The sequence below is a fragment of the Moschus berezovskii genome, chromosome 4 (assembly GCF_049115385.1).
Source record: "Moschus berezovskii isolate FMDL1 chromosome 4, NW_MosBer_1.0, whole genome shotgun sequence".
Taxonomy (NCBI): Eukaryota; Metazoa; Chordata; class Mammalia; order Artiodactyla; family Moschidae; genus Moschus; species Moschus berezovskii.
The window spans coordinates 2,992,893-3,015,487 of NC_142463.1; the positions used below are offsets into that span (position 1 = coordinate 2,992,893).

The following is a 22,595-nucleotide window of genomic DNA, read 5'->3' on the forward strand; positions in this document are numbered from 1 at the left end:
CAGATGGGAGGCGGTGGGAGTGGGAGGGGGGACAGGCCTCGGGGACCGGGCCTTGCAGCCCTGGCCCAGCCGCTCCCGGGGCACCCAGAGCAGAGGAAGGGCCTGCATCAGGTTCGGGTAGGAGGTGGGCACTGCCTTGTGGCTGGATCATGCCTGCCTGTCACGTGGATCGAGGGCTGGGATGGACTACCCACATCGAGTAGGTATTCACAGTTAGTGTCCTTTCCAGGAAGCAGTCAGCTCCCGAGAGTCTGCTTCTTCCGGGCGGGGGACAGCCTCCGAGGGCCGTGGTGGGCTGTGTGGTGGCTGCCTGGGAGACCCTCCTCCCGGGAGGGCAGACCTGTCCAAGAGAAGCCCTTTCTGGACGTCTTATACCAGGTGCTGGAGTCTAAGTGTTTGGGCCGTGTCACCCATGGGCATCTGGGGCCCACTTCCCCCTGGGAACGCTCTCCTGGAGCCTGGCCTTGGCTGGCACTGGGGGCTCCATGCACCCCTGGGTGGCAGTGACTCTGCAGACCAGTGATGGGCACAGGGACTGGCACTGGACAGGAAGGCCTCTGAGAGGAGGGTGAGGGTCTCAGGTACCCTCCCCAGCCCACCCTCCAACCACAGGGACTGGAGTTCATGGTCCCAAGCTCATTTTTCAGAGCTGCCCAGCGTCTCTTCCCAGGCTGTTATCTGCAGTGGGGCTGGACACCCACAGTGCTTGCTGGCAAACTCGGGGTGCCCCGGCCACTGCCTGGAGCCTGCTGGATGCTCACTCATGTCCGGGAGCTGCTTTGTAGGGCTCCCGCAGACACGGTCTCAAGCTGAAGTCCTGGAGATCACGTAGGATTACTCAGTGACCGGTTGGTCTGACCCCACCCCTGCAGCAGGCACAGACACCTGTGCCCCCAACAAAGCGAAAACTAGGAAAACCACAAAACGCCCCAAACCGGCATCGACATCTTTTATTAGTTCATCTTGTCTCTGACAGCTGTTTTCTCAGTGTCATCGTGAAGTTTTCTGTCCTTTTTCAATCACACGTTAAATGTGTTGTTCAATTAAAAAAATCACTCCTATGTAAATGTCTCCACAGACGACATCTGACGTGAGTCAGACACCCCAGAGCATCTGTGGGGTCTGAGAGTCCTCCAGAATACACCTGCGAGGGAAGGGGCGTGAGGGATGGAGGCTTGCCCACCCCGAGGATGATCCGACCACAGGGCACCTGCGCTGACGGAGACAAACCCCTGAGTGCGTGATCAGGGGGAAGGGGCAGCAGGGACCCGGGGCTGGTGGGGAGGCACCCAGGGGCCGACGGCTGAGGGACCGGCAGGTGACCAGGGGGATGGGCAGGGCGGGAAGTGCGGGATGCCCCGTGGGGAGGGGGCCTGGCCGCAGCAGCCCCCACCTCTGGAAAGGCCTTGAGGAGGGCCCGGGAGTGAGGCGACACTGACCTCTCTGCAGACAAGTGCAGGGAGGCCAGGATGGCCCCTGAAAGTCAAGTTTCCTATTTTCATGGTAGCAGCTGGTGATAAACGCTAGGATTTTATCTTTCGGATAAAAATGCCACCTTCCAGGAAGGGGGTGCCCGTGACAAACTCGCCCTTCTTCCCAGAGGGGAGCAGGGAGGCGGCCACTGCATTTCCCCTTCCTTGTGTGCTGAGGGGCGGCGGTGATGGTGCCAGTTCCGTGGGGGCTCCGCGTCCCGGGCCCTCAGCACAGGGAGGGGGCTCCCATGGGCACTAGGCCTGGCCCTCCAGCCGCGCCACTGCCTGCTTCAGGTCCTGCACGACAAGGTCCACCTCGGCCCGGGTGCTGCTGCGGCCCACGCTCAGCCGGATGGCGTTCCTGGCCACGTCGAAGGGGACACCGCAGCTCAGCAGCACCGGGGATGGCCTGCGGGCAGGAGCTGGTCAGCCCACGGGACTCAGCTCTCCGTGCTGCAGGGGTGGGGGGTGGAAGCCCCCTGGTCTGCAGCCACAGGCCCCTCTCTTGGAGGCAGGGATGTAGCCCCATACCCCTCCCTGGAAGAGGCCTCCCGTCCTGCGGAGTTTAATGGGCTCGGTTCTCAGAGGGGCTGCGCGGCCACTGCTGAGGCTGGGGGCTGGCCTTCTGCACCGCGGAGGCTGCAGCCCCTGGTCAGTGCTGTGTGGCCTCCCACGGCCCCGGCACCCCGGCCTCCCTCGAGTGAGGGCCCCTGCTCATCAGGACCCCAGCCTGCTCTCTCCAGAGCCCAGGCCACCTTGTCCGGCTCCCCTCCCACTTGCAGGCACCACCCCCCCAAGAAAGCAGACCCCCTTCCCTTCCTCCCACCAGGCTGCTTCCAGGGCCTGAGCCCCCACAGCGGCCCCTCCTGCCTCCGCTTGCTCCTGGCAGGGGGAGCGATCGAACTCAAATCTGTTCCAGATTGTCTTGAGGCCCTGGGCCTCCAGCCCGCCCCTGCCCCACGCTGAGATGCTGCCCCATCTCCAGGGCCAGACCCAGCCCGCCCAGGCCACAGCTCCCGCCGCCCTCTGGAGCGCTTGCAGTGCCCCCCTCACCGCCCCCCCCCACACCCTGGTCCCTGCCAGGCCGCAGAGCTCCCTGGCGCCTGGAGCAGGGACGTACCCCGGACGCCGCGGCCCTGTCCGTGCGGAGCACTCACCGCTCTCCGAGGTCCGAGTGGCAGGCGGCCCCCACGCTGGCCAGCAGCGTCCGGCACTGAGCCAGCACCGCGCGGCCTGTGGAGACAGAGCGCAGGTCGCTGAGGGCAGGCCAGGTGGTGGCCGCCTCTCATCCCTGCTGCCAGTTTGGGGGCCCCTCCCTGGTGCCACCTGGCAAATCCCAGGACACAGGTCCCTCTGACCACAGGTGGGAGACCACCGCGGGACCCAGGGGAAGCGCTTCCTCCTGCCTCCTCCTGTCTCCTGAAGCCGGCGTCAAGGCCGCGGTGCCCTGACAAGGCTAGCATCCCTACCAGCTGCCTACTGGGCACTGTGTTGTCCTGGTAAGAATGTCCATCCTGACGTCTCTGTGTGTTAACAGTAGAGACACCGGGAGCTCCCTTTGTTACAGCTTTGTTAAGCCTTCTTCCTTCACAAGCATGGAGATTTAAAAAAAAAAACCACACTGATGGAATTTTCCAGCGGTCCAGTGGGTAGGACCCCATGCTTTCCCTGCCAGGGCTCGGGTTCGATCCCTGGTTGGGGACCTAAGTTCTCAAAAGCTGCACAGTGTGGCCAAAAAAACCACACCGGTGTCGGCTGATTTAATCAGAACAAGGAGCCTGTGTCATTTAAATTAACACGGGCCCTCAGGGATTATAAAGTCTGCCCCAGAAAAGGGGGAAAGGTACTTGAGGAACTCCCCTCCCATAGCCTCCCTCCCAGAGAGAACGCGTTCAGTCTAGTGATGGCTGCCCCAGGGCTCCTTCGTGGTCTGAACACGCTGCCCCGTTCCCCGGAGTGACCCAGGAGACCTTCAAGGCGATGACCTCGTCCAAGAAGTGAAAACTGAGCTGCAGTTCGGCACCTCCGTGTTCTCCGGGCCCCTGGAACCCCTTCCCAGACAAACGGGATGCTCAGCGCCCTGGACTCCAGCCTCAGGGACTCGGGCGTCTAGAGGACGAGTCATCTGAACCTGAACCTGAGCTCCAGGGTTTCTGGCCCGGGAGGCGGCGATGGCAGGAACTGGGGAAGCCCACACACCTGCACTTCAGCCTCACTCCCAGCCGGGGTTTAGTAGGTCACCTCTCCTTCCCTGACCCTGACACAGCGTTCTGTAAAAACTGCGGACAGAGCTGGGCCCAGTGGCCTAACTTTTCGCTCATCTGACCTTCCCTTCCATCTTTGGCGTGGGCCCCTGTGCGTGCTGAGCGCCTCTGTGTCCGCGGTCTCAGCGCCCTGAGCGGGTCAGCAGCTATGATCAGAGCCCCTCGGACAGTGCCTGGGGGGCTGATCCTGCCCTCAGCCCCTGACCAGGCCCCCGATGGCCTGAGCCAGGCCTGGTGCAGCCCTGCCTGCCCCCTCCTCACCTTGGAGGTGGGGTCCTCGGATGGAGAAGTTACAGGTATTGGGAAGCCGCTTGGCGCCTGGAAACTGGCTGTTCAGATGGAGTCTCTTACCAAATTCAGCCTGAAAAATGCAAAAAATGTGTCATGTCTTCAAAGCCCCCCTCCTCACAACTGTTTGCACTTCAGACTTTCTGGAAAACAAAGCCTCACCCTCAACACATAGAATGATTGTTTTTTCTTGTTTAGTAGCTAGGTCCTCTCCGACTCTGTGCGACCCCATGGACTGTAGCCCGCCAGGCTCCTCTGTCCCTGGGAGTCTCCAGGCAAGGATACTGGGGTGGGTTGCCATTTCCTTCTCCAGGGGGTCTTCCCAACCCGGGGATGGAACCCACGTCTCCCGCACTGGCAGGCGGGTTCTTTACCATGGAGCCCCAGGGGAGCCCCACAGAATTATTATTTTATCCGTAGGTGTCTCCTTATGATGCTCAGGGAATGTGGAAGGCAAGGTAAACTGGAAGAGAAAGCCTCTGAGCGCACTTGGGTCTTCACGGGAGCACCAGGTGTCTTGTCCCTGGTCTGTTTCGGCCCGTGTCCACGCCCCCAGGGTCCAGGCCCGGCCTGCCCCGGCTCGGGGCATGGGCACTCACCGCCAGCCTCTCCTCCAGGTAGTCGCGCACGCCCCGCATGTGGGCCTCGTAGGCCTCGCAGTTCTCCGCCACCAGCTCGGCTGCCTGCGGACACAGGAGGGTGCGGGTGAAGATGCGGCGGGGGCAGGGTGTGCAGAGAGCAGTGGAGGTGCTGCTTCCTGAGGGCAGAGGTGACGTTGGCTCCGACTGCTCCTTCCCCGGGACCTCACGGACGCGCTGCGCGTGCCAACTGCCTGCCCTTCGCTTGTCGATTGGCATCTGACAGCTGTCAGGCTTCCTGACGCCCGGGGCCCTGCGGAGTGCCCAGTCGGTGACCAGAGGCTCTCCCGGTCCACTCTAGAGACAGACAGACAGACAGGACGGAGGAAGAGGCAGCCGTGTCTGCCCTCGGGTGGGTGCCGAGAAAAGAGCGCGGAGCCCGGGGAAGGGCGTTCGAGGAGGCGGCCCAAGGAGGGACGGGTGAGCACTCCTGGAACGGCGTGAGCGAGAGGACGGTGCACGGAGGCCAAGCAACGACAGGCTCTGAGCCGAAACTTGGATGCTGGATCGGGGTCTGAGCCACCTGATCTGTGCGTTCAAAGCTGGACGCGGTGTGGAGCATGCACGAGGCACCCACACAAAAGGTGGGGGAGGCCTGGCCTAGGCTCAGTGGAGATGGACAAGGGGCAGGTCTTCATCTGTGGCAGAGGCTGGATGGACGGGGCCGGCTGCTGCCTCAGGTGCAGGGGGCAAGGATGGGGAGCAACAAGGGCACCTCCTGTGTTTCTCAGCAAGAGCCCGGGTGGCAGGGGGCACCCCGGGGAGAGAGACCAGGACACGTTGAGGGCCGAGGAAGCAGGTGGGGACCTGGGTCTCCCTGGAGGTCAGGGTCTGCCCTGCGATGGCAGGTGGAAGACCGGAGCCCAGGCCAGCGTCAGAGCCCCCAGGGTGCGGGGGATAAGCAGCAGGCCGGGAGAGGAGGCTGACTGGAGAGGAAGCAGAGAAGGCGCCTGGCTGGGGCGGGGGCGGAGAACTGTTTATCACTTTATCCCCCATCCTCTGGAAATCACAGGGCAAATGGGGACCTTCTCTGAGGCTTCAGGGGAGCAGAGCAAGCAGCAGACCTCAGAAGGAGCAGGGGGACTCACGCAGGTCACTCCACGGGGCGGAGGACACAGGGAGAGGAACGCAAGGATGTGGAGGGGTGGGAAGGGGGCGACGGCAGGAGGGGCCTGCCTTCAGCCATACAGGGAAGCAGCAGAGAGCAGCCAGGAGACCTGGACTTGGCCTTGGTGGGTGAGGACACACCACCTCCCGGGGAAGGTGAGCAGTGTGCGGGGCGGGGGTCCTGGCCAGAGTGCACCGAGGGGGTCCAGGCTGAACGAGGGGGCAATGATGGTGGGCCCCCTGCCCCGAGTGACAGCAGGATCAGAGGGGCTGGGTGCAGAGGTGACCCAGGAGCCAGGGAGGGGCCATGGCTGCTGCTGGGCCGCCGTCTGGTCCTCGGAAGGAGCCTCTTTAAGAGGCTGTACTGTGTCCCCGTCTTCGGGGAAGGGGCAACCAGGCTCAGGCGTGGGGTGGGTGGCGACTGGACTCGGGGAGGAGCAAACCTGCGGGAATGATATCACTGTTTCTTATATTAGAAGACTCAAAAAGAGAGCCTTTTCAAATGCTAGGCACATGAAACCTACTCCACGGATCCTGAAAAGCATGTCTCCAGGTTGATAAATCCGAGGTTTCTCTTATTAATACATTGGTCCATTTATTGGGGTCATGAACATGACCTCCTCTGAAGCCCAGGCCGCCTATTGGAGCGGCTGGGAAACTGCTGTGAGCCCACAGAACACACCCAGTGATCTGCCCTGGCCCTGCACAGAGACGGAGACCCGGGAGTTTCCCGAGTCATCTCGGCACGAGGGGGCCGCCATTATTCTAATTCTTGGCCTTGGACTCTGGTTCCCAATGCCGAGCTCCCAAGTCCCTTGGAGTTTCCTGGATGACAGGAATGCTTCCCACTCTAATGAGGTGACTCTGGGTGGGCTTCTAGGTGTGGGCTGGTCACAGACCCAGGATTAGAAGCATGGGGTTTTCAACGCCCTGGCCCCACCTCCAGAGAGTGGAGAGGGGCTGGAAACGGAGTTACTGATTGAATGAAGCCTCCAGTAAAACCCCAGGCGGATGGCTTTGGAGAGCTTCCAGGTTGCTGAACACAGAGGTCCTGGGAGGGGGGTGCTGGTGAGGGCATGGACGCCCCTTCCCACATCCCCTGCCCTTCTGGGTGTCCACCTGTGTCCTTTATCACACCCTTTCATGGTAAACTGTTTACTGGGGTCAGTGGTCTAGTTCCTCTGAGTTCTGTGAGCTGTTCTAGCAGACTCACTGAACTCGAGGAGCGGGTCGTGGGAACCTCTGATTCACAGCCAGTTGGTCACAAGCACAGGTGACAACTGTCATCTGAGGTTGTCGGGGGTGGGGGGTGTTGTGGGACCGAGCCCTCATCCTGAGGGTGGAGAGTGTCAGGACGGAGCTGAATTGCCGGACCCCCCGCTGGTGCCACAGGTCCGCCCGGTGGGGACCCCGCCCCTGCACATGGGGTGAGAGAGGAAGAAGCACAGGACGAAGACTGAGGTTCCCCTGTACGCTGATGGACAAAGTGAGCTGCATCCGTCCGAGGTCCCTTGGGCTTACCTTCCCAAGGCCGGCAATCATTGGGGTGTTCTCTGTCCTGTAAGAGATAAGGGATTCAGTCCCGTTTCCATGCAGAGTAATCAACCAACACCCCTGGAAGAAATCCCAGCCATATGAAAGTCAAGTGTTTAAGTAAAGACAGTCATGCCAACATCTTTCCTAAATGAGGGCAACTGCCAGCCCCCCCAAACCCTCTGTGGTCGTGGCCCCAGGGAGAGCAGATGTGGTGCACTCTGGGCAGTCTGCACTGGCTGGCCAACTGACAGTTCTGTCTGGACCCTTCCCCTCCCACAAGAAACCCCTGCTCCGGCCACAGGCCCCAGAGCCCATCTCTTCGGTCTCCCTGCCAAACCCGGCCAAGGTCCAGGGACTCAGTACCCTCCCTGCTCCCTGCAGTCTCTCAGCTGTAATATGGGGGTGGATCTTTGGTGACTAGAGATTTGGGGTGTTGTGTGTGTGTGTACACATGTGTGCACATGCATGGTTGTGCAGGAGGGGACAGGACAACCCCTGATGACCAGTGGTTCCCACGTGCTGATCTAACAAACTAAAACTACAACGGTTCATTCTATTTCAGGAAAAACCAAAGCAGTAACTTAACTTTCCGTTTTGGCTAAATAAAGTTCTCCTAAACCTCTGAAGCTGTTTCCTGCTCGTTTACTAACAAGGAGCAAGATAAAGGAACTCAGATGAACAGCACAGACAGTACAGGAAACAAGGTCCCACTGACCTTGCCTGGACAAGGTTACTGGTCAGGTCTGTCCCCGAGATGGGTTCTGACATCTGGAGGGGGTGGGGTGGACAGGGAAGAGCCAGGGGCTCTGGGCTCCGTCTGGCGCTGTGAGACCTCTAACGTCACCCTCCTCTGTAGGAGGACACAGTCGGACCTGATGCATCACTCAAGGTCTGTGACCTGGGACGAGCCCAGCCCTGCCCCCGCCCCTCCCAGCCCTCCACCGCCACCCAGAGTCATGCAAATCTGCCCCCACACCTGTCCGTCCATGGAGCTGCCCTATGGCTCTGGCACAGCTGCTGTCCCACCTCTTCTCCCTCCCCACCTACTCCCTAGTATTTGGCAGTGTCAGACCTTCCTTGTGGCATGTGGGATCTTTGTGGCGTGCGGGCTTAGCGGCCCTGTGGCGCGTGAGATCTCAGTGCCCACCAGGGGTCGAGCCCACATCCCCCACATTGCGAGGCGGAGCCTTAGCCTCTGGACCCCCAGGGGTGTCCCTCTTCTTCCTTTCTTTGCCCCCCCTCCCTCCTGCCTTTCTCTTTCCGTCAATCTGTTCGTTCTGAGAGAACACAGACTCGCATGTCATTGGAAAGCCGGCACAGAGGCACCCTGTGTGTCCCGTACTCGGTCTCTAACACTGCAGGCCAGAGCCCCAGCCTGGACCCTGACGAGACACAGACACGGCCGCCGCCACAAGACCCTCCTGCCGGCCTTCCGCGGCCACGCCCACTCTGCGTCACCCACGCCCTCAGCCCCACTCACTCCCTGGCCCCGGCGGAAGCTTCAAATTCTGTCATGTAAGTGATATCACAGAGTTCATAACTTGGAGGGCTTGGCTCTCTTCCTTCGCCAAAATCCTCTGGAGGTTCTTCTGGGCTGTTGTGTGTGTCCGTGTTTCCTTCCTCCTCATCCCTGATGGAGTTCCATAGCACGCATGTGCCCCTGCTTGTTTAACTGCTTGCTTGTGAAAGGATATCTGGGTGGCTTGCAGTTCGTGGCTGTGATGAATTAAGCTGCTCAACACTTTTGGGTACAGGCTTTGCTTGTGAATACAAGTCTTCATTTCTCTGGGATAAATGTCCAGGAATGAAACTCCTAGGTTGAACAGTAGTTGCATATTTAGTTTTTTGTTTATGTATTCTAGGTACCAGCCCTTTAGCAGATCTGTCATTTGAAAACATTTTTTCCTAATGTGTAGCTTGTCTTTTTATCCTCTTAACAAAGCCTTCTTCAGGGCAAAAGTTTAGATGAAGTTCATCAACTTTTCCTTTTATGGATGCTTGTGGTGTGGAGTCCAACAACTCTTTGCTTAGCTCTAGGTTCTGATTTTCTCCTAAAATTTTTACGGTTTTATGTTTTACATTTCAGTTTATGATCTATTTTCAGTTACATTCTATAAGGTGTGAGACTTGGGCTGATGTCTGTCTTTACCTGTGGATGTCTAAGTGTCCCAGCACCAAACGTTGAAAGGCTACCTCATATTAGGGGAATTACGGTAGCTTATATATTTTTGATGAAGTAGCCCACTCTTCATATCACATTCATGTATGTGGGGTCCTTTGTAGCATTCCATTATTCTTTCGGATGTTTGCAGGGCCTACAGTGATATCTTGTTTCATTCTTGATAATGGCAATTTGTTTCTTCTTGTTTTGGTCAGTCTTGCTAAACGTGTCAATTTTATCGATGTTTTCAAAGAGCCAGATAGATCTTCAATTCATTGATTTTTAAAAGTGATTTTTGTTCATGATTTCACCGATTTCTGTTCACATCTTTATCATTTAATTCTTCCTGTCTGCTTTGGGTTTATTTTGCTCTACGTTTTCTAGGTTCTTCAGATGGGAGCTCACTGATCTGAGATTCTTCGCTTTATCTAACATAGGCATTTAGTGATGTAAGTTTCCTCTCAGCCGTGCTTTAACTGTGTCTCACAGATTTTGGTAAGTGTATTTTCATTCATTTCAGTAATTTGCCCCCTGGATAACTCATAAGTGTGTTGTTTCTAAGTGTTTGGAGATTTTCTTATTATCTTCCTGTTATTGATTTCTAGTTTGATTCCACTGTGGTTAAGGTAAACACTCTGCATAATTTCAGTTCTTTAAATGTGCTGAGGTTTGTTTGATGGTACAGAATATGATTTATCTTAGTGTATATCCCATGGCACTTGAAAAGAATGGGTATCTTACTGTTGTTGGGTGGAGAGTTCCAAACACGTTGATTAGATCCTGTTGATAGGTGTATTGAGTTCTTCTGTATCCTGGCCAATTTTTGTCTAGTTGTTCTATCCATTGTTGAGGGATGGGTGTTGAAGTGTCCATCTATAATTGTGGATTTGTCTACTTTTCCTTTTAGTTCAGGTTTTGTTTTCTCACGTATTTTGAAGCTGTACTATTTAGTGCATCCACATTAGGATTGCCACGTCTTCTTGGTGAACTGACTCTATTCCTTTCACCCTCTTTGCTCTGGAGTCTCCTTTATCTAATGTTATGTAGACAGGCTTGCTTTCCTTAGATTAAGATTAATGTGATACACTTTTCCCCAACTTGCTATATTTGAAGTGAGTTTCTTAGAGACAGCATATGGTTAGATCAGTTTTCAAAAATTTATTCTGCCAACCTCTGCCTTTTAATTGATACACTTATTTCATTTACATTTAATGTAATAGTTGATGTTCAGGCTTAAGTCTGCTGTTTTATTTTTTTAGTTTGTTCTATTTTTTTCTGTTCTCTTTTTTCTACTTTTCTGTGGGTTACTTGAACAGTTTTCAGAAGTTCAAGTAAAGAATAGAAAACATACTTCTTTATACATCCGTTTTTCTTCCCATTCATAAAATAATCATCATGAATATTTTTTCCACTTACATTTAAAAAAATTTATTTGTTTTTGACTGTGTCAGGTCTCTATTGCTGCACAGGGGCTCTTCTCCAGCTGCAGCAAGCAGGGGCTGCGCTCTGCCGCAGCGCCTGGGCTTCTCACTGGGCGGTTGCTCTTGCTGTGGAGCAGGGCTCTGGGGTGTGCGGGCTCATGAGTTGTGGCGCAGGGGTTAGCTGCCCCACAAACACATGCCCCTGCACTGGCAGGTGGACTCCTAACCACTGGACCACTAGCAAAGCCCCCTGCACATACATTCTGAACCGCATCAGCCAGTGCTATGAAACATAATTTAGAAAACCCAAGCGGAGAAGGAAAGTCTATTTTATTTACCTATATTCTTGCTTATCATGCTCTTTTCTCTCTGTTCCAGGTTTCCTTCTTTTACTGTTTCCTTTCTGTGTAAAGAACTTCTTTAGTCATTTTTAGCATAGGTTTTCTGGTGACAAATTCTGTTAGTTTTCTCTTTCATCTGGAAACATCTTGATTCCTTCTTTGGTCCTGGAGGATATTTCTGCTGTGTTTATGACTCTGGATTGACAGGTCTTTTCTTTGAGCACTTGGAAAATTTTGCCTTACTTCCTTGGGCCTCAGTGGTTTCTGATGAGTAATCCACTGTCATTTGAATTATTTTTTCCCTATAGGTAAGGAGTTGTTTATTTTTCCCTCTGGCTGCATTCAGGATTTTTCCTTTGTCTTTCATTTATGGAAGTTTATTTTTTATGTCTTAGATTTCTTTTGGTTTACCCTGGTTGGGTTTTGTTCAGCTTCTTGAATCTGTGAGCTTGTCTCTTACCAATTTGTCTCTTTGTTCTCTTTCATCCCATCCTCCTTCTCCTTGCCCTCTCTGACCTCAATGAAATGAATGTAAGATCTTCTATTGGCCCCACAGGTCCCTGAGGCTCTGCTCAATTTTTTCCAGTCTACTTGTTTTGTTTTTTATATCGGTTAATTCTGTTCTTTCAGTTCACTGAGTCTTTCTTCTGTTGCCCCTATTCTGCTGGTGAGCCTGTCCATGGCCTTTTTACTTTGGTTGCTGAAATTGTTCTAAAATTTCAGTTTAGCTCTTCTCTACATCTTCTTTGCTAACACTTTCTATTTCTTCTGTTTCAAGTATGTTCATAATTGGTCATTAAAGCATTTTTATTGTTTTTGCCTTAAAATCTCTTGTCAGACAGTTCAAATATCTTTGTCACCTCAGTGTTGGCATTTATTGATAGTTTCTTTTCTCTGGTTTAAGATCTTTCTGGTTCTCAGTACGATGGACAATTTTTAATGGAAATCTGAATGTCTGCATGTTATTTTATGATTCTTGATATTTGTTAGCCCTTCTGTAGTAGCTGGCGTTTTCTGACTCTGCTCATCACTGCCAGGCAGGGGCAGACATCTGGGCTCCCAGCTCAGTCCGAGTCAGCACCGGAGAGGAGCAAGCACCTTGCTGGTGACGGGTGTGGGCTGAGGCCCCACACGGTCCCCGCTGACAGTGGGTGGGGATGCATCGCTGTGGCGGGGCAGATGTCCTGAGTCCTCAATGGGCCCCGTCTGGCACTGGAGGGTGTGGGCTGAGGCCCAGGGTCCCCATGCGGTCCCCTCTGACAGTGGATAGGGGCACATCACTATGGCAGAGCAGACGTCCTGGCTCCTCACTGGGCCCCGTCTGGCACTGGAGGGTATGGGCTGAGGCCCAGGGTCCCCACGTGATCCCTGCTGACAGCAGGTGGGGGTGCATCGCTGTGGTGGGGCAGATGTCCTGGTTCCTTACTGGGCCCCCTCTGGCACTGGAGCATGTGGGCTGAGGCCCAGGGTCCCCACGCTGTCCCCACTGACAGCAGGTGGGGGCACATCGCTGTGGTGGGGCAGATGTCTTGGTTCCTTACTGGGCCCCCTCTGGCACTGGAGCATGTGGGCTGAGGCCCAGGGTCCCCACGTGATCCCTGCTGACAGTGGGTGGGGGTGCATCGCTGTGGCGGGGCAGACGTCCTGGCTCCTCACTGGGCCCCGTCTGGCACTGGAGGCTGTAGGCTCCTGTCACAGCGTGTGGGCATATGTCTGGGCCCCTAGCACCTCCATGGTGTGGGGGCGGGTGGAGGCAGGTGCCCATGGTGACGGCTGGAGGATGGCGCGCGTTGTCAAGAAGCCCTCTATCTTAATAGGGTGTTCTTTCCCTGCCCCCAGCTGGAGAGCGGGCTCGTTGGGCTTTCTTCATCAGCCCTTACTGGTGTTTCTGAGTCGCTGGCTTCTTCTGCTCTAGTTCTGGAATAAAGGAGGCAAAAGAAACCCCAGGGACCCAGCGCATGTCCGGTCTCTCCCTCTTGTTATCACATTTCTGACAACATGTGTGGTGCTGGCCCCGCCTCCATGGCCTGCAAGTTGTGAGGACACAGGAGCTTTTGGAGAGGAAGCCAGCTGCTCCCACGTGGCCTTGTGCACCCCCACAGTCAGCGGGGCAGCACATCTCAGCCAGTGCTGGGGGGCCTCAGCGGCCCCTCTACTGTCGGCCGGGCCCAAACAACAGAAGGAGCTGGACGTGCAGATTCCTTCATCTGCTTTGAACCCTCCCTAGCGAGACGGCGTGTGCGTGGGTCCCAAGTGCAGAGTCAGCCAGTGGAGCCACATCAGACTCAGCGGAGGGTCTATCACAGTGCTTCTGAGAGGCGGAAGGGCAGACGCATGGCTGTGGCCAGTGGTCAGACAGCTCATTCACCTCCTGCCTTACCCTGGCCTGAAGTTCCGCTCTTGTCCACCTCCAAACAGCATCGGGTACAGAGGGGTGAATTCACCGAGCCCTCGGACATAGAGCGCTCCGATCCTCGGGCCGTAGAACTGAAAGGAAAAGCCAGTCACTCATCCAACAAGAACCTTCGGGGACCTTCTCTTGCACGTGCTGAGAGGGACATGGGGATGCTCTGTAACGTGAGGGCCCTGCTCTCTGCGGTCTCGTGGCCAGGACAGGTCCAGACACAGGTGTGGGGCAGGCACTGGACGCTGGGCCCCAGCTCAGGGTCAGAGGGCACCTGCCTGCCACGGGGGAGGCTGATGGACGGACTAGAGCCAGAGGTGGCTGAGGGCTATCCTGTGGGCGGCTCCTGCTCTCATAGCCTCATTAGGGAGAAGTTTTACGTGCCGGCATGTCAGGTGGGCACACTCACTCCCTTGGGAACCAGCTAGGAAGAAAATACTAAAAATACTCCCGGTTCTCTTGGCTGCTGGAGAGAGACACAAGAGCTTCAGAAGGGTCTTCACTGCTAACTTAGTATTTCCCCAGCACAGCCTAGAGCTGAGGGTCACTAAAACCACACCTTCACTGTCTGAGCTGCCCTGTAAGTCAGGTTAGACAAGCCCTCACTGTTGAGCTCTGTGTCTTCCGTCCCTGGGTGGGGGTGGGGGTGGGCTGGGAGTGTAGAGAACACTCTGCAGCTGCTCAGGCATCCAGCCGTGTCTGACTCTGTGATCCCACGGACTGCAGCCTGCCTGGCTCCTCTGGGATTCTCCAGGCAAGAATACTGGAGTGGGCTGCCATGCCCTCCTCCAGGGGATCTTCCCGACCCAGGGACTGAACCCGCGTCTCTTACGTCTCCTGCACTGGCAGGCAGGTTCTTTACCACTTGTGCTACCTGGATAGCTGCAGAGAACACTCACTCCCGGGCTAAGCCCACCTGAGACCACGCCTCCACCTCTCCTTCCCTACCTCCCTCCCTCCACCCACTCCACAGCCTTGCCTGGCCACAGGGCCACAGTCCGCCTGGCACCTTGACCCAGGGCCTTTCTGGTTGGGCACAGCGGGCACGCTAGGTGAGGGAGGGTGAGTGGTGCCCTGGGCTCTGCTTAGGGGTGAGCCTCACAGGTGTCAAGCAGCCTCCCTGCGGGAGGGCAGGGGGGCAGGTGGACCCACCTTGTGCCCCACGATGGTCAAGAAGTCCACGCCCAGGTCCCGCACGTCCACACGCCGCTTCCCCAGGGCCTGGGCAGCGTCTGTGTGCAGGAGCACCGCCGGCAGCCCCACCGCCACCCGCCGCTGGTTCAGGGCTCGGACTTGCCGGCTGATCTCAGGCACGGGCTGGAGAGGAAAGAGCAGACAGTGGGCTGGGTCACTGATTCCACGGAAACGGAGTCAAAGAAATGAGGAGCCGTGAGCAAGGGTGTGGCGGAAGTTCCCAGACTAAAGAACGGAGGAAAGGCAGAGGCTGGGCCAGAAGCCTGCGTCTCCATCGGTCTCCCCAGGAGGACAGCGACTCACCATGACGACGCCCGTCTCGTTGTTGGCCAGCATGATGGTCACCAGGCACGTGGCCGGGCGGACAGCCGCCAGGATGTCCTCAGCCTCCACCTGCCCATTCACCTTGGACACAGGGACAAAGGTGACCTCTGAGGAGTAAGACACAAATTTGAGGTCAGCCCAACAAGGTCTCCTCTCTGGAACGGGACACAGTGAAAAAGCAATTTATTGTGAAGGTTCAGAAGACTCTGAAGGAATATGAGCCACCCTTTGTCACCAGGCCCACAGACAATGGCGTGCACTTCACCAATGAGCCTTGGTGTTGGGGTCTCTCTGGGGACCCTGTGTTTTCCGCTGAGGGGCCTGTGAGCAGCTGAGACATCTTAGTTCACAAGAGCATCTTGAGGTGCCAGCAACGTGACCTTCACTCACTCGGCACTGACCCAGCCCTGCCCGCACTTAGACCCCTGCTACTGCAGGTGGAAGACAGGCCGGATGACTAAGCCCAGGTTTCACGTGCGAAATGCTGACGACAACACACCCGCTTTCCCCTCAAGGTCCCACTGGAATGAGAGAACAGATACATTTCTCAACACAGGCAGCACCCTGTGGACGAGGAATTCCGAGCCATGCCCAGAATACACAGAGATGGTTGCATCAGATCAATGCCAACAGGGAAACCCCACCCGGGGTGCAGACAGGAGAAAACTAACTCCACAGAGAGTAGGGAGGACCCAGAGGCCAGCTGAGTTCCGGGTGCGCATGCGGACAGCGGGGCAGGGGGCGCTGGCTGCGGAGGCGGGCAGAGCACCAGGTTCTGACACCCGAGGGCCCCACCCCACTCCCAGAAGTGGGCGGCAGAGGCGCTGGCCTGGCCAGCAGGCCCAGGCGGGCTCCCGGGGTAGGGGTGGGAGGGGGCAGGGGGGGCAGTAGGAGACGGCGCTGCTGGTGCCTCCACTGTGGGACTCAAAAGGCTACTCCAGCTGGAAGTTTTGTCTCTTTATTACGTACATGAGCACCTGTTCATCATCATCAGCCCTCAGGGAGATGCAGATCAAAACCCGCCCACCAATTAGAGCCGCCTGATACCTGCCAGACAGATGGTGGCAAGGACCCGGAGAAATCGGAAGCCCACCCCCACCCCAGGCACCAGCGGTGGGAATGTAAAATGGGGCAACTCCTGTGGAATACAAAGGTTAGGGTTAAACAAGTAGAGCCTTCGAAAGATGAAACACAGAATTACCACGTGACCCAGCAGTTCCACTACTGGTAGATACTCAAGAGAAATAAAAACACACATCCAGACAAACACTTCTACACAAATACTCCCAATGGCATTACTCATAATATTAACATCAAATGTTCATCAACCAGCGAACAGATAAAATGTGAATATCATTCAACCATCAAAAAGGGATGAAATATTGGCACAGGCTATGATGTGGATGAACCTTGAAGACACAGTGCTAAGTGAAAGAAGCCAATGACAAAGACCACATATCCGATGATTCCCTTCACACAGAGGTCAGAATGGGCAAATCTCCAGAGACGACTCTATGGACCAGCTTGCCCAGGGGTGAGGGAAACAGAGTTACAGCTACAGGTAGCAAGGTCCTTTGTGGGAACACGAACGGCATCATAACTGACCGTGGTGATGGTCACACAACTCTGAACACACTTTAAAGCAACTGAAATGTATACTTCAAATGGGTTCAGGATATAGTATGTGAGTTCCATCTCCATAAAGCGGACATTCACAAAAACCCACCCACTTGGACAGTGGAGGTGCAGGGGTGGGAGACAGGCAAGGTCAGGTCCCTGTTTCACACCAGGGAGTCAACAGACAGGTGCTTGAGTGATAAACCAAGAAATGGAGATTATGTTTATAAGCGAGTAAGTATTAAAGTGGAAGCAGCTAAAATGATAATACTGAGTGGGAGAAAGCACTGAAGGCAAACTTGAGGGCGGCTGCCTTAGGACTAGGGCTGTTGGGGAAGAACCTCTGCTTTTCCTTGAAGCCTTTCTGCAGATCTTTACATTATTTCCATCCCTGCGTGTCTATACTTTGCAAAAACTTGTGTAATTTTAAACAAGGTAACATGTAACAGTAACTAATGACAATGTATTACATTGCCTTTCCCTGTACAAGTGAGACAGGGATGAAAAGGAACTACAGTTTAAAAAAGAAAGTCAGACCTGACTTGTTTTAGTTAAAGTGGTCCACTCAGGAAAGATCACAAACAGAAAAACCTTTCCAGTAGTTGAACGGGAAAACCAGTAACAAGGCTCACAGTCAGTCTGAGCAATTTGGTCCCACTCCTTGTCCTTAAGATAAAAACACTTTCCCTGCTTCCCCCGGGGTTTCCAGGCAGATCAGGTAATAAGGCGAACACTGAACAGAAAAGCACTGCCTTATTCCAAGCAGAGTTCAACCTCTACTGTTCTGAAAACGATGACTTCTAAAAACTGGTTTTGAAAAACTAGTATTGACACCTTATGTCTCAGGATGCCACATCACAGGAAAAGTGAAGGAAAGACTGGAAGTGACCAGGGCCACTGCCACTGCTCGGCAAGCCCTACCTGCCCTCAGACCCCCTGGGCAAGGGCACCTCCTGGGGGGCCCCAGGCCACCCCTGCCCCTCACCTGGGAGGCCCGAGCCTCCTCTGTGCCAAGAGAAGGGCTCCCAGCAGGAGTGCACTTGTTCTTACCACCAGAAGTCATATCTCTTGGATCCTTTTCCTTTCTACCAGAGGGAGGGAAGCCAAGATTTAATGATTAAAATCAAAGAATGAAAATCGCGTTTATAGACGTGCTACTACATATGCATTTGCTTATCTCACACAAAGGGCTCCCTGCTGGCTTGGCGGGAAAGAATCTGCCTGCGATGCAGCAGGTGCAAATTTGATCCCTAAGTCAGGAAAACCCCCTGGAGGAGGAAATGGCAGCCCATTCCAGTATTCTTGCCAAGAGAATTCCACAGACAGAGGAGCCTAAGACAATCCATGGGGTTGCAAAGAGTTGGACACCACCACCACAGCATGTAAAGACGCAGAGTCCACGGTGAGCTGGGCTCTGGATTGAGCAAAGTGGTCATTCTTTCCAGGTCTTCAGGTCTTATGAGGCACTGGACTATGGGAGAGTAAGCAAGTTGGCAACCAGGAGATGGTGCGTGTGTGTGTGATCATACACAAGAGTCCAGGTATCATTTGGTGATAAATGACCAGTTCCACACACCGATTATCGTGGTGTGTGTGTGTGTGCTCATACACAAGAGTCTGCATCATTCAGTGATAAATGACCTGTTCCACACACTGATTATGGTGGTGTGTGTGTGTGAGATCATACACAAGAGTCTGCATCCTTCAGTGATAAATTGGTGATAAATGACCTGTTCCACACACTGATTATGGTGGTGTGTGTGTGTGTGATCATACACAAGAGTCTGCATCACTCGGTGATAAATGACCAGTTCCACACACTGATTATGGTGGGGTGTGTGTGTGTGTGTGTGTGTGTGTGTGTGTGTGATATCATACACAAGAGTCTGCATCACTCGGTGATAAATGACCAGTTCCACACACTGATTATGGTGGGGTGTGTGTGTGTGTGTGTGATATCATACACAAGAGTCTGCATCACTCGGTGATAAATGACCTGTTCCACACACTGATTATGGTGGTGTGTGTGTGTGTGTGTGTGTGTGTGTGAGATCATACACAAGAGTCTGCATCACTCGGTGATAAATGACCTGTTCCACACACTGATTATGGTAGTGTGTGTGTGTGTGAGATCATACACAAGAGTCTGCATCACTCGGTGATAAATGACCAGTCCTACACACTGATCATCGATTTGTCCCTCAGGGAAAATCTGGAAGACGCACAAGCCGTGGAAGTGTCGCATGGCAGCATAGCCCGGCGGGCGGGTGCTGGAGGGCAAGTGGTCCATGTGGCCCCGGCCAGCCAGTGGTCACTCACCGGCAGCGCGCTCCTCCCCCAGGTGCTCCAGTGGCAGGCGGATGGAGTCGTGCTCCACGGTGCAGGTTATGATGTGGGGAAGGGCCCCGTCCACCGGGCTGGGACGCCCGCCCGTGTCCCCGTTGGCGGTGTGGACTTTGCGGAAGTGCTTCACCATGGACTGGATCACTAAATTATTTGACTGCAGAGACAGAGAGGAAAGGTCACTTACAATAACCACCCAAGGGGAGCCATCGAGTAACAGTCGCTCTCATTTGTAGCTTCTTCTCCGGTTAACGTGGAAAAAATGGTCTCAAAGAAGTTCAGCTCCTGAGCTTGCCTTCTGAAAGACCCAACTACAAAGATCTGGGGGTTTTCAATTTTCAGAAATGTCAGAATTCACTTATGGTGAATTCTGATTTTTGTTATTGTTGTTAAGCAACATTATACATTAAAAATTTTCTAAATCTGTTAAAAAAGCATATTTTGCCCAGGCACCCATCACTGGTGGGAGTGTGAACTGGTGCAACCCCTGTTAAGGGCCACCTGGTGCATCTATCAAATAAGCCCTCCAATCCAGGAGGTCTACTTCCTGGACTTGATCCTACAGCTCCGCTTGCACAGAAGCAAAGTGATGGACGTGAAGTTGATCAAGTGTACAAAGATGAAGCAGCAAAATCTTAGAAGCCCTTCAATGTCTATCAATAAGGGGACTTGCTAAATAATTATACATTGCTTAGTGGACACCAAGCAGATGTAACATGGGACCACTGCACAGGCTGATGCCAAAGATCTCAAAGGCATTTGCTAAATGAAAGAAGGTAGCATGCACTGGACGCAGCATCCTGCAGCCTGAATAAAAAGGGCAAGACACATACACATTCACACATACACCCCTCCCCACCACATCCTTCCTTGAAGAGGTAAAAAGGGAAGGGGAGAAGATAAGAATTATCTACACCCTTAGCTGCTTTTAAGGCAAAGACTGTCTCTGCAGGACTTGACAGAAACTAACGGTACTGGTCTCCTGTAGGGACAGGAAGTGGATAACTGAGGGGATGGGGTGGGAGATTTTTGTCTTAAATCTTTTTCTCTTATTATTGTTTCACTTATTATTATTATAACAGTATTATTATTATTGTTCTCTTATTATATATGGGCTTCCCTGGTAGCTTAGCTGGTAAAGAACCCGCCTGCAGTGCAGGAGACCCCGGTTCGGTTCCTGGCTTGGGAAGATCTGCTGGAGAAGACAGGCTACCCACTCCAGGATTCTTGGGCTTCCCTGGTGGCTCAGCTGATAAAGAATCCACCTGCAATGCGGGAGACATGGGTTCAATCCCTGGGTTGGGAAGATCCCCAAGAGATGGAAACGGCTACCCATTGCAGTATTCTGGCCCGGAGAATTCCATGGACTGTATAGGCCATGGGGTCACAAAGAGTTGGACACGACTGAGCAACTTTCACTTCACTCTTGTTATTAAGTATAACATACATACAGAAGAGCATAGAAATGTAATTTAATGAGAAAGTACGGCAGTGAACATCTGAGTAACAGCGAGCTGGATCAAGACGAAAAGCACAGCTCCCCCTCAGGGACCCCCAGCTGCTCTCATCACTGCCCCCCCACCCCAGCTAACCGCCACCCTGGTCTGTATGGTAGTCATTTCCCTGCTTGTCTCTACAAGTTTCCTTCCTGTGGAAGCATTCCTAGCTGACTTTGCTTATTTTGCTTCTTTCCGACCTTCTTGTGAATGGAACTGAACTGAAATGATCTTTTTCTCAACTGAACATCCAACCTATTGAGGTATCCGAAGGCACCACCTGCGGGAAGGCAGAGGCTGTGCTTGCTTGGTGGCGAGGAGTCTGCACAGTCACCCAGCGGGGACTGAAAAGGCTCTGAGAGTGTAAATAGGGAGCCCTGGGGGAGAACGAGGCAGTCAATGCAGGGACCCCAAGACCCGAGACACATCAACCTGGGTGACAGGGAGGAGAGCGTCAGGATGGACGGCTTGGATGCACTTCTTTGAGTGGCGGATGGTTCTTTATAGAGTCCACCTCTTTCTGAGAACAGTGCTGCCTGCACAGTGACTCCTGGTCCAGAAAGGGGGGCCCTTGGGGGCTGCACACCTCAGGTCAGAGCTGATCCGACCCACCGAGAACAGAAAAAGGTGCCGGGCCACCTCCACCTGCAGGTACTGAGGGGCACAGGACCCCATGCTGAGTGCCCTGGAGGCACTGGGAACACGGCAGCCCCTGTGGGAAGCAGTCGGTCACAACTAAAAACGCGCCGCGTGCCCTCAGGTCCACAGGCTGCTTGCTGGCCATCAGGAGTCTGGACCTGGTGTATGGGGGTGGTCACTGCCCAGGGGCCTGTCAGCAGCCCCCCACCCCTAACCCGGCCCCTCTGGCGGGGGTCAGCTTAGTCTTAGGCTGGCACCCTCTGATCCACACCTGGGAGTGCTGTGGCTGCTGCAGGGCACCAGCTGGTACCCTCCACCTGGGACCGCCCCAGAGACGTGAGCACCCGTCTGTGCTGTTTGGAGGGACGTGTGGTCCATCCCTAGTCTCCAACTGTCACGAAGGCGGCACGAGCGGCCTCACCTGCCCCTAGTGTCCACACGCCCCGTTCCTCTTGGGCATGTCCCCGGGTGGAGCAGCTGGCTGACAGGCGACATGGCCTCGGCTTCGCCAGGCGGTGCCCGCCCGCCTTCCAGTGTGGTTTCCAGCCTGCACCCCCACCTGCCCTGTGCTCGATACCTCCTGCCATTGGACGTCTTACTCCTTCCATCCTGACGGGTGGGCAGAGGCGCCCCTGTTGCTGTTTACCTTTGATCCTGAACACTTGTGAGGCTGAGAACCTTTTCCCGTGTAGAAACCACAGGGGCGTCTCCTCAGTGCAGGGTTTAATGCGTTTCTTGCCTATTTTCTACTGGGTTGTCTGCAGGTATGTTCTGGATGTGAGTGTTTTCTCAGTTAATTGCTGCAAACATCTTTTCCCAATGCCTGGCTGGTCTTCTGATTTCCCTCAGGGTTTACCGATGAATTATAGTTTGTTTTGTGGTGGTGGGAGAATTTATCAATCTTTCATGGTTAAAGGTTTCTGTTTTTTATTTAGGAAATCCATCACTCTTCAGCATCACAAGGGCCAGGGCTCGTCACGTGACTAGGGCCCATTCAGGTATGGCTGTTTCTGGCCTGGTGTCTCTCATTGCCCTAAGACCATCTGTCTTAATTCATAGAGCAATTCACTGCATTCTCAATCTTCAAAAAGTCCTGGCTATTCTTGGCATTTTGTATTTCCATATGGTGAGGCGCCATGAAAAAAGGAGTCAGAATTCTGACCGACATTGCACTGAATCCACAGATCTAAAGAGCTGACACTTACACTGAGTCTTCCCATCTGTGAACATGATACACGCTCCAGTTATTCAGAACTTCTTTGAAGGCTCTCGGTAATAAGTTCTATTCCTTTCCCAGTGTGTGTGTGTATTGGGGCAGGGAGTGATTTACAAAATCTTTTTTACTAGATT

At 54.3% G+C, this 22,595-nt stretch overlaps 1 protein-coding gene across 4 annotated transcripts in view; it reads right to left on the bottom strand.

The window, feature by feature from the left end:
• Positions 1–934: 934 nt before the first annotated feature.
• SCLY (selenocysteine lyase) overlaps positions 935–22,595 on the bottom strand; it is a 31,068-nt gene continuing 9,407 nt past the window's right edge. For 3 of the 4 annotated variants that reach the window (XM_055402696.2, XM_055402697.2, XM_055402699.2), the window contains 9 exons: positions 19,087–19,267; positions 15,130–15,257; positions 14,785–14,949; positions 13,609–13,715; positions 7,291–7,327; positions 4,624–4,707; positions 3,998–4,097; positions 2,630–2,705; positions 935–1,881 (listed from right to left, as the gene is read on the bottom strand). In XM_055402696.2, the coding sequence (XP_055258671.2) occupies positions 1,728–1,881; positions 2,630–2,705; positions 3,998–4,097; positions 4,624–4,707; positions 7,291–7,327; positions 13,609–13,715; positions 14,785–14,949; positions 15,130–15,257; positions 19,087–19,267 (1,032 nt within the window). In that variant the 3' untranslated portion in view covers positions 935–1,727. The remainder of the gene's footprint in view (positions 1,882–2,629; positions 2,706–3,997; positions 4,098–4,623; positions 4,708–7,290; positions 7,328–13,608; positions 13,716–14,784; positions 14,950–15,129; positions 15,258–19,086; positions 19,268–22,595) is intronic. The other variant, XM_055402698.2, reaches the window with a different exon arrangement.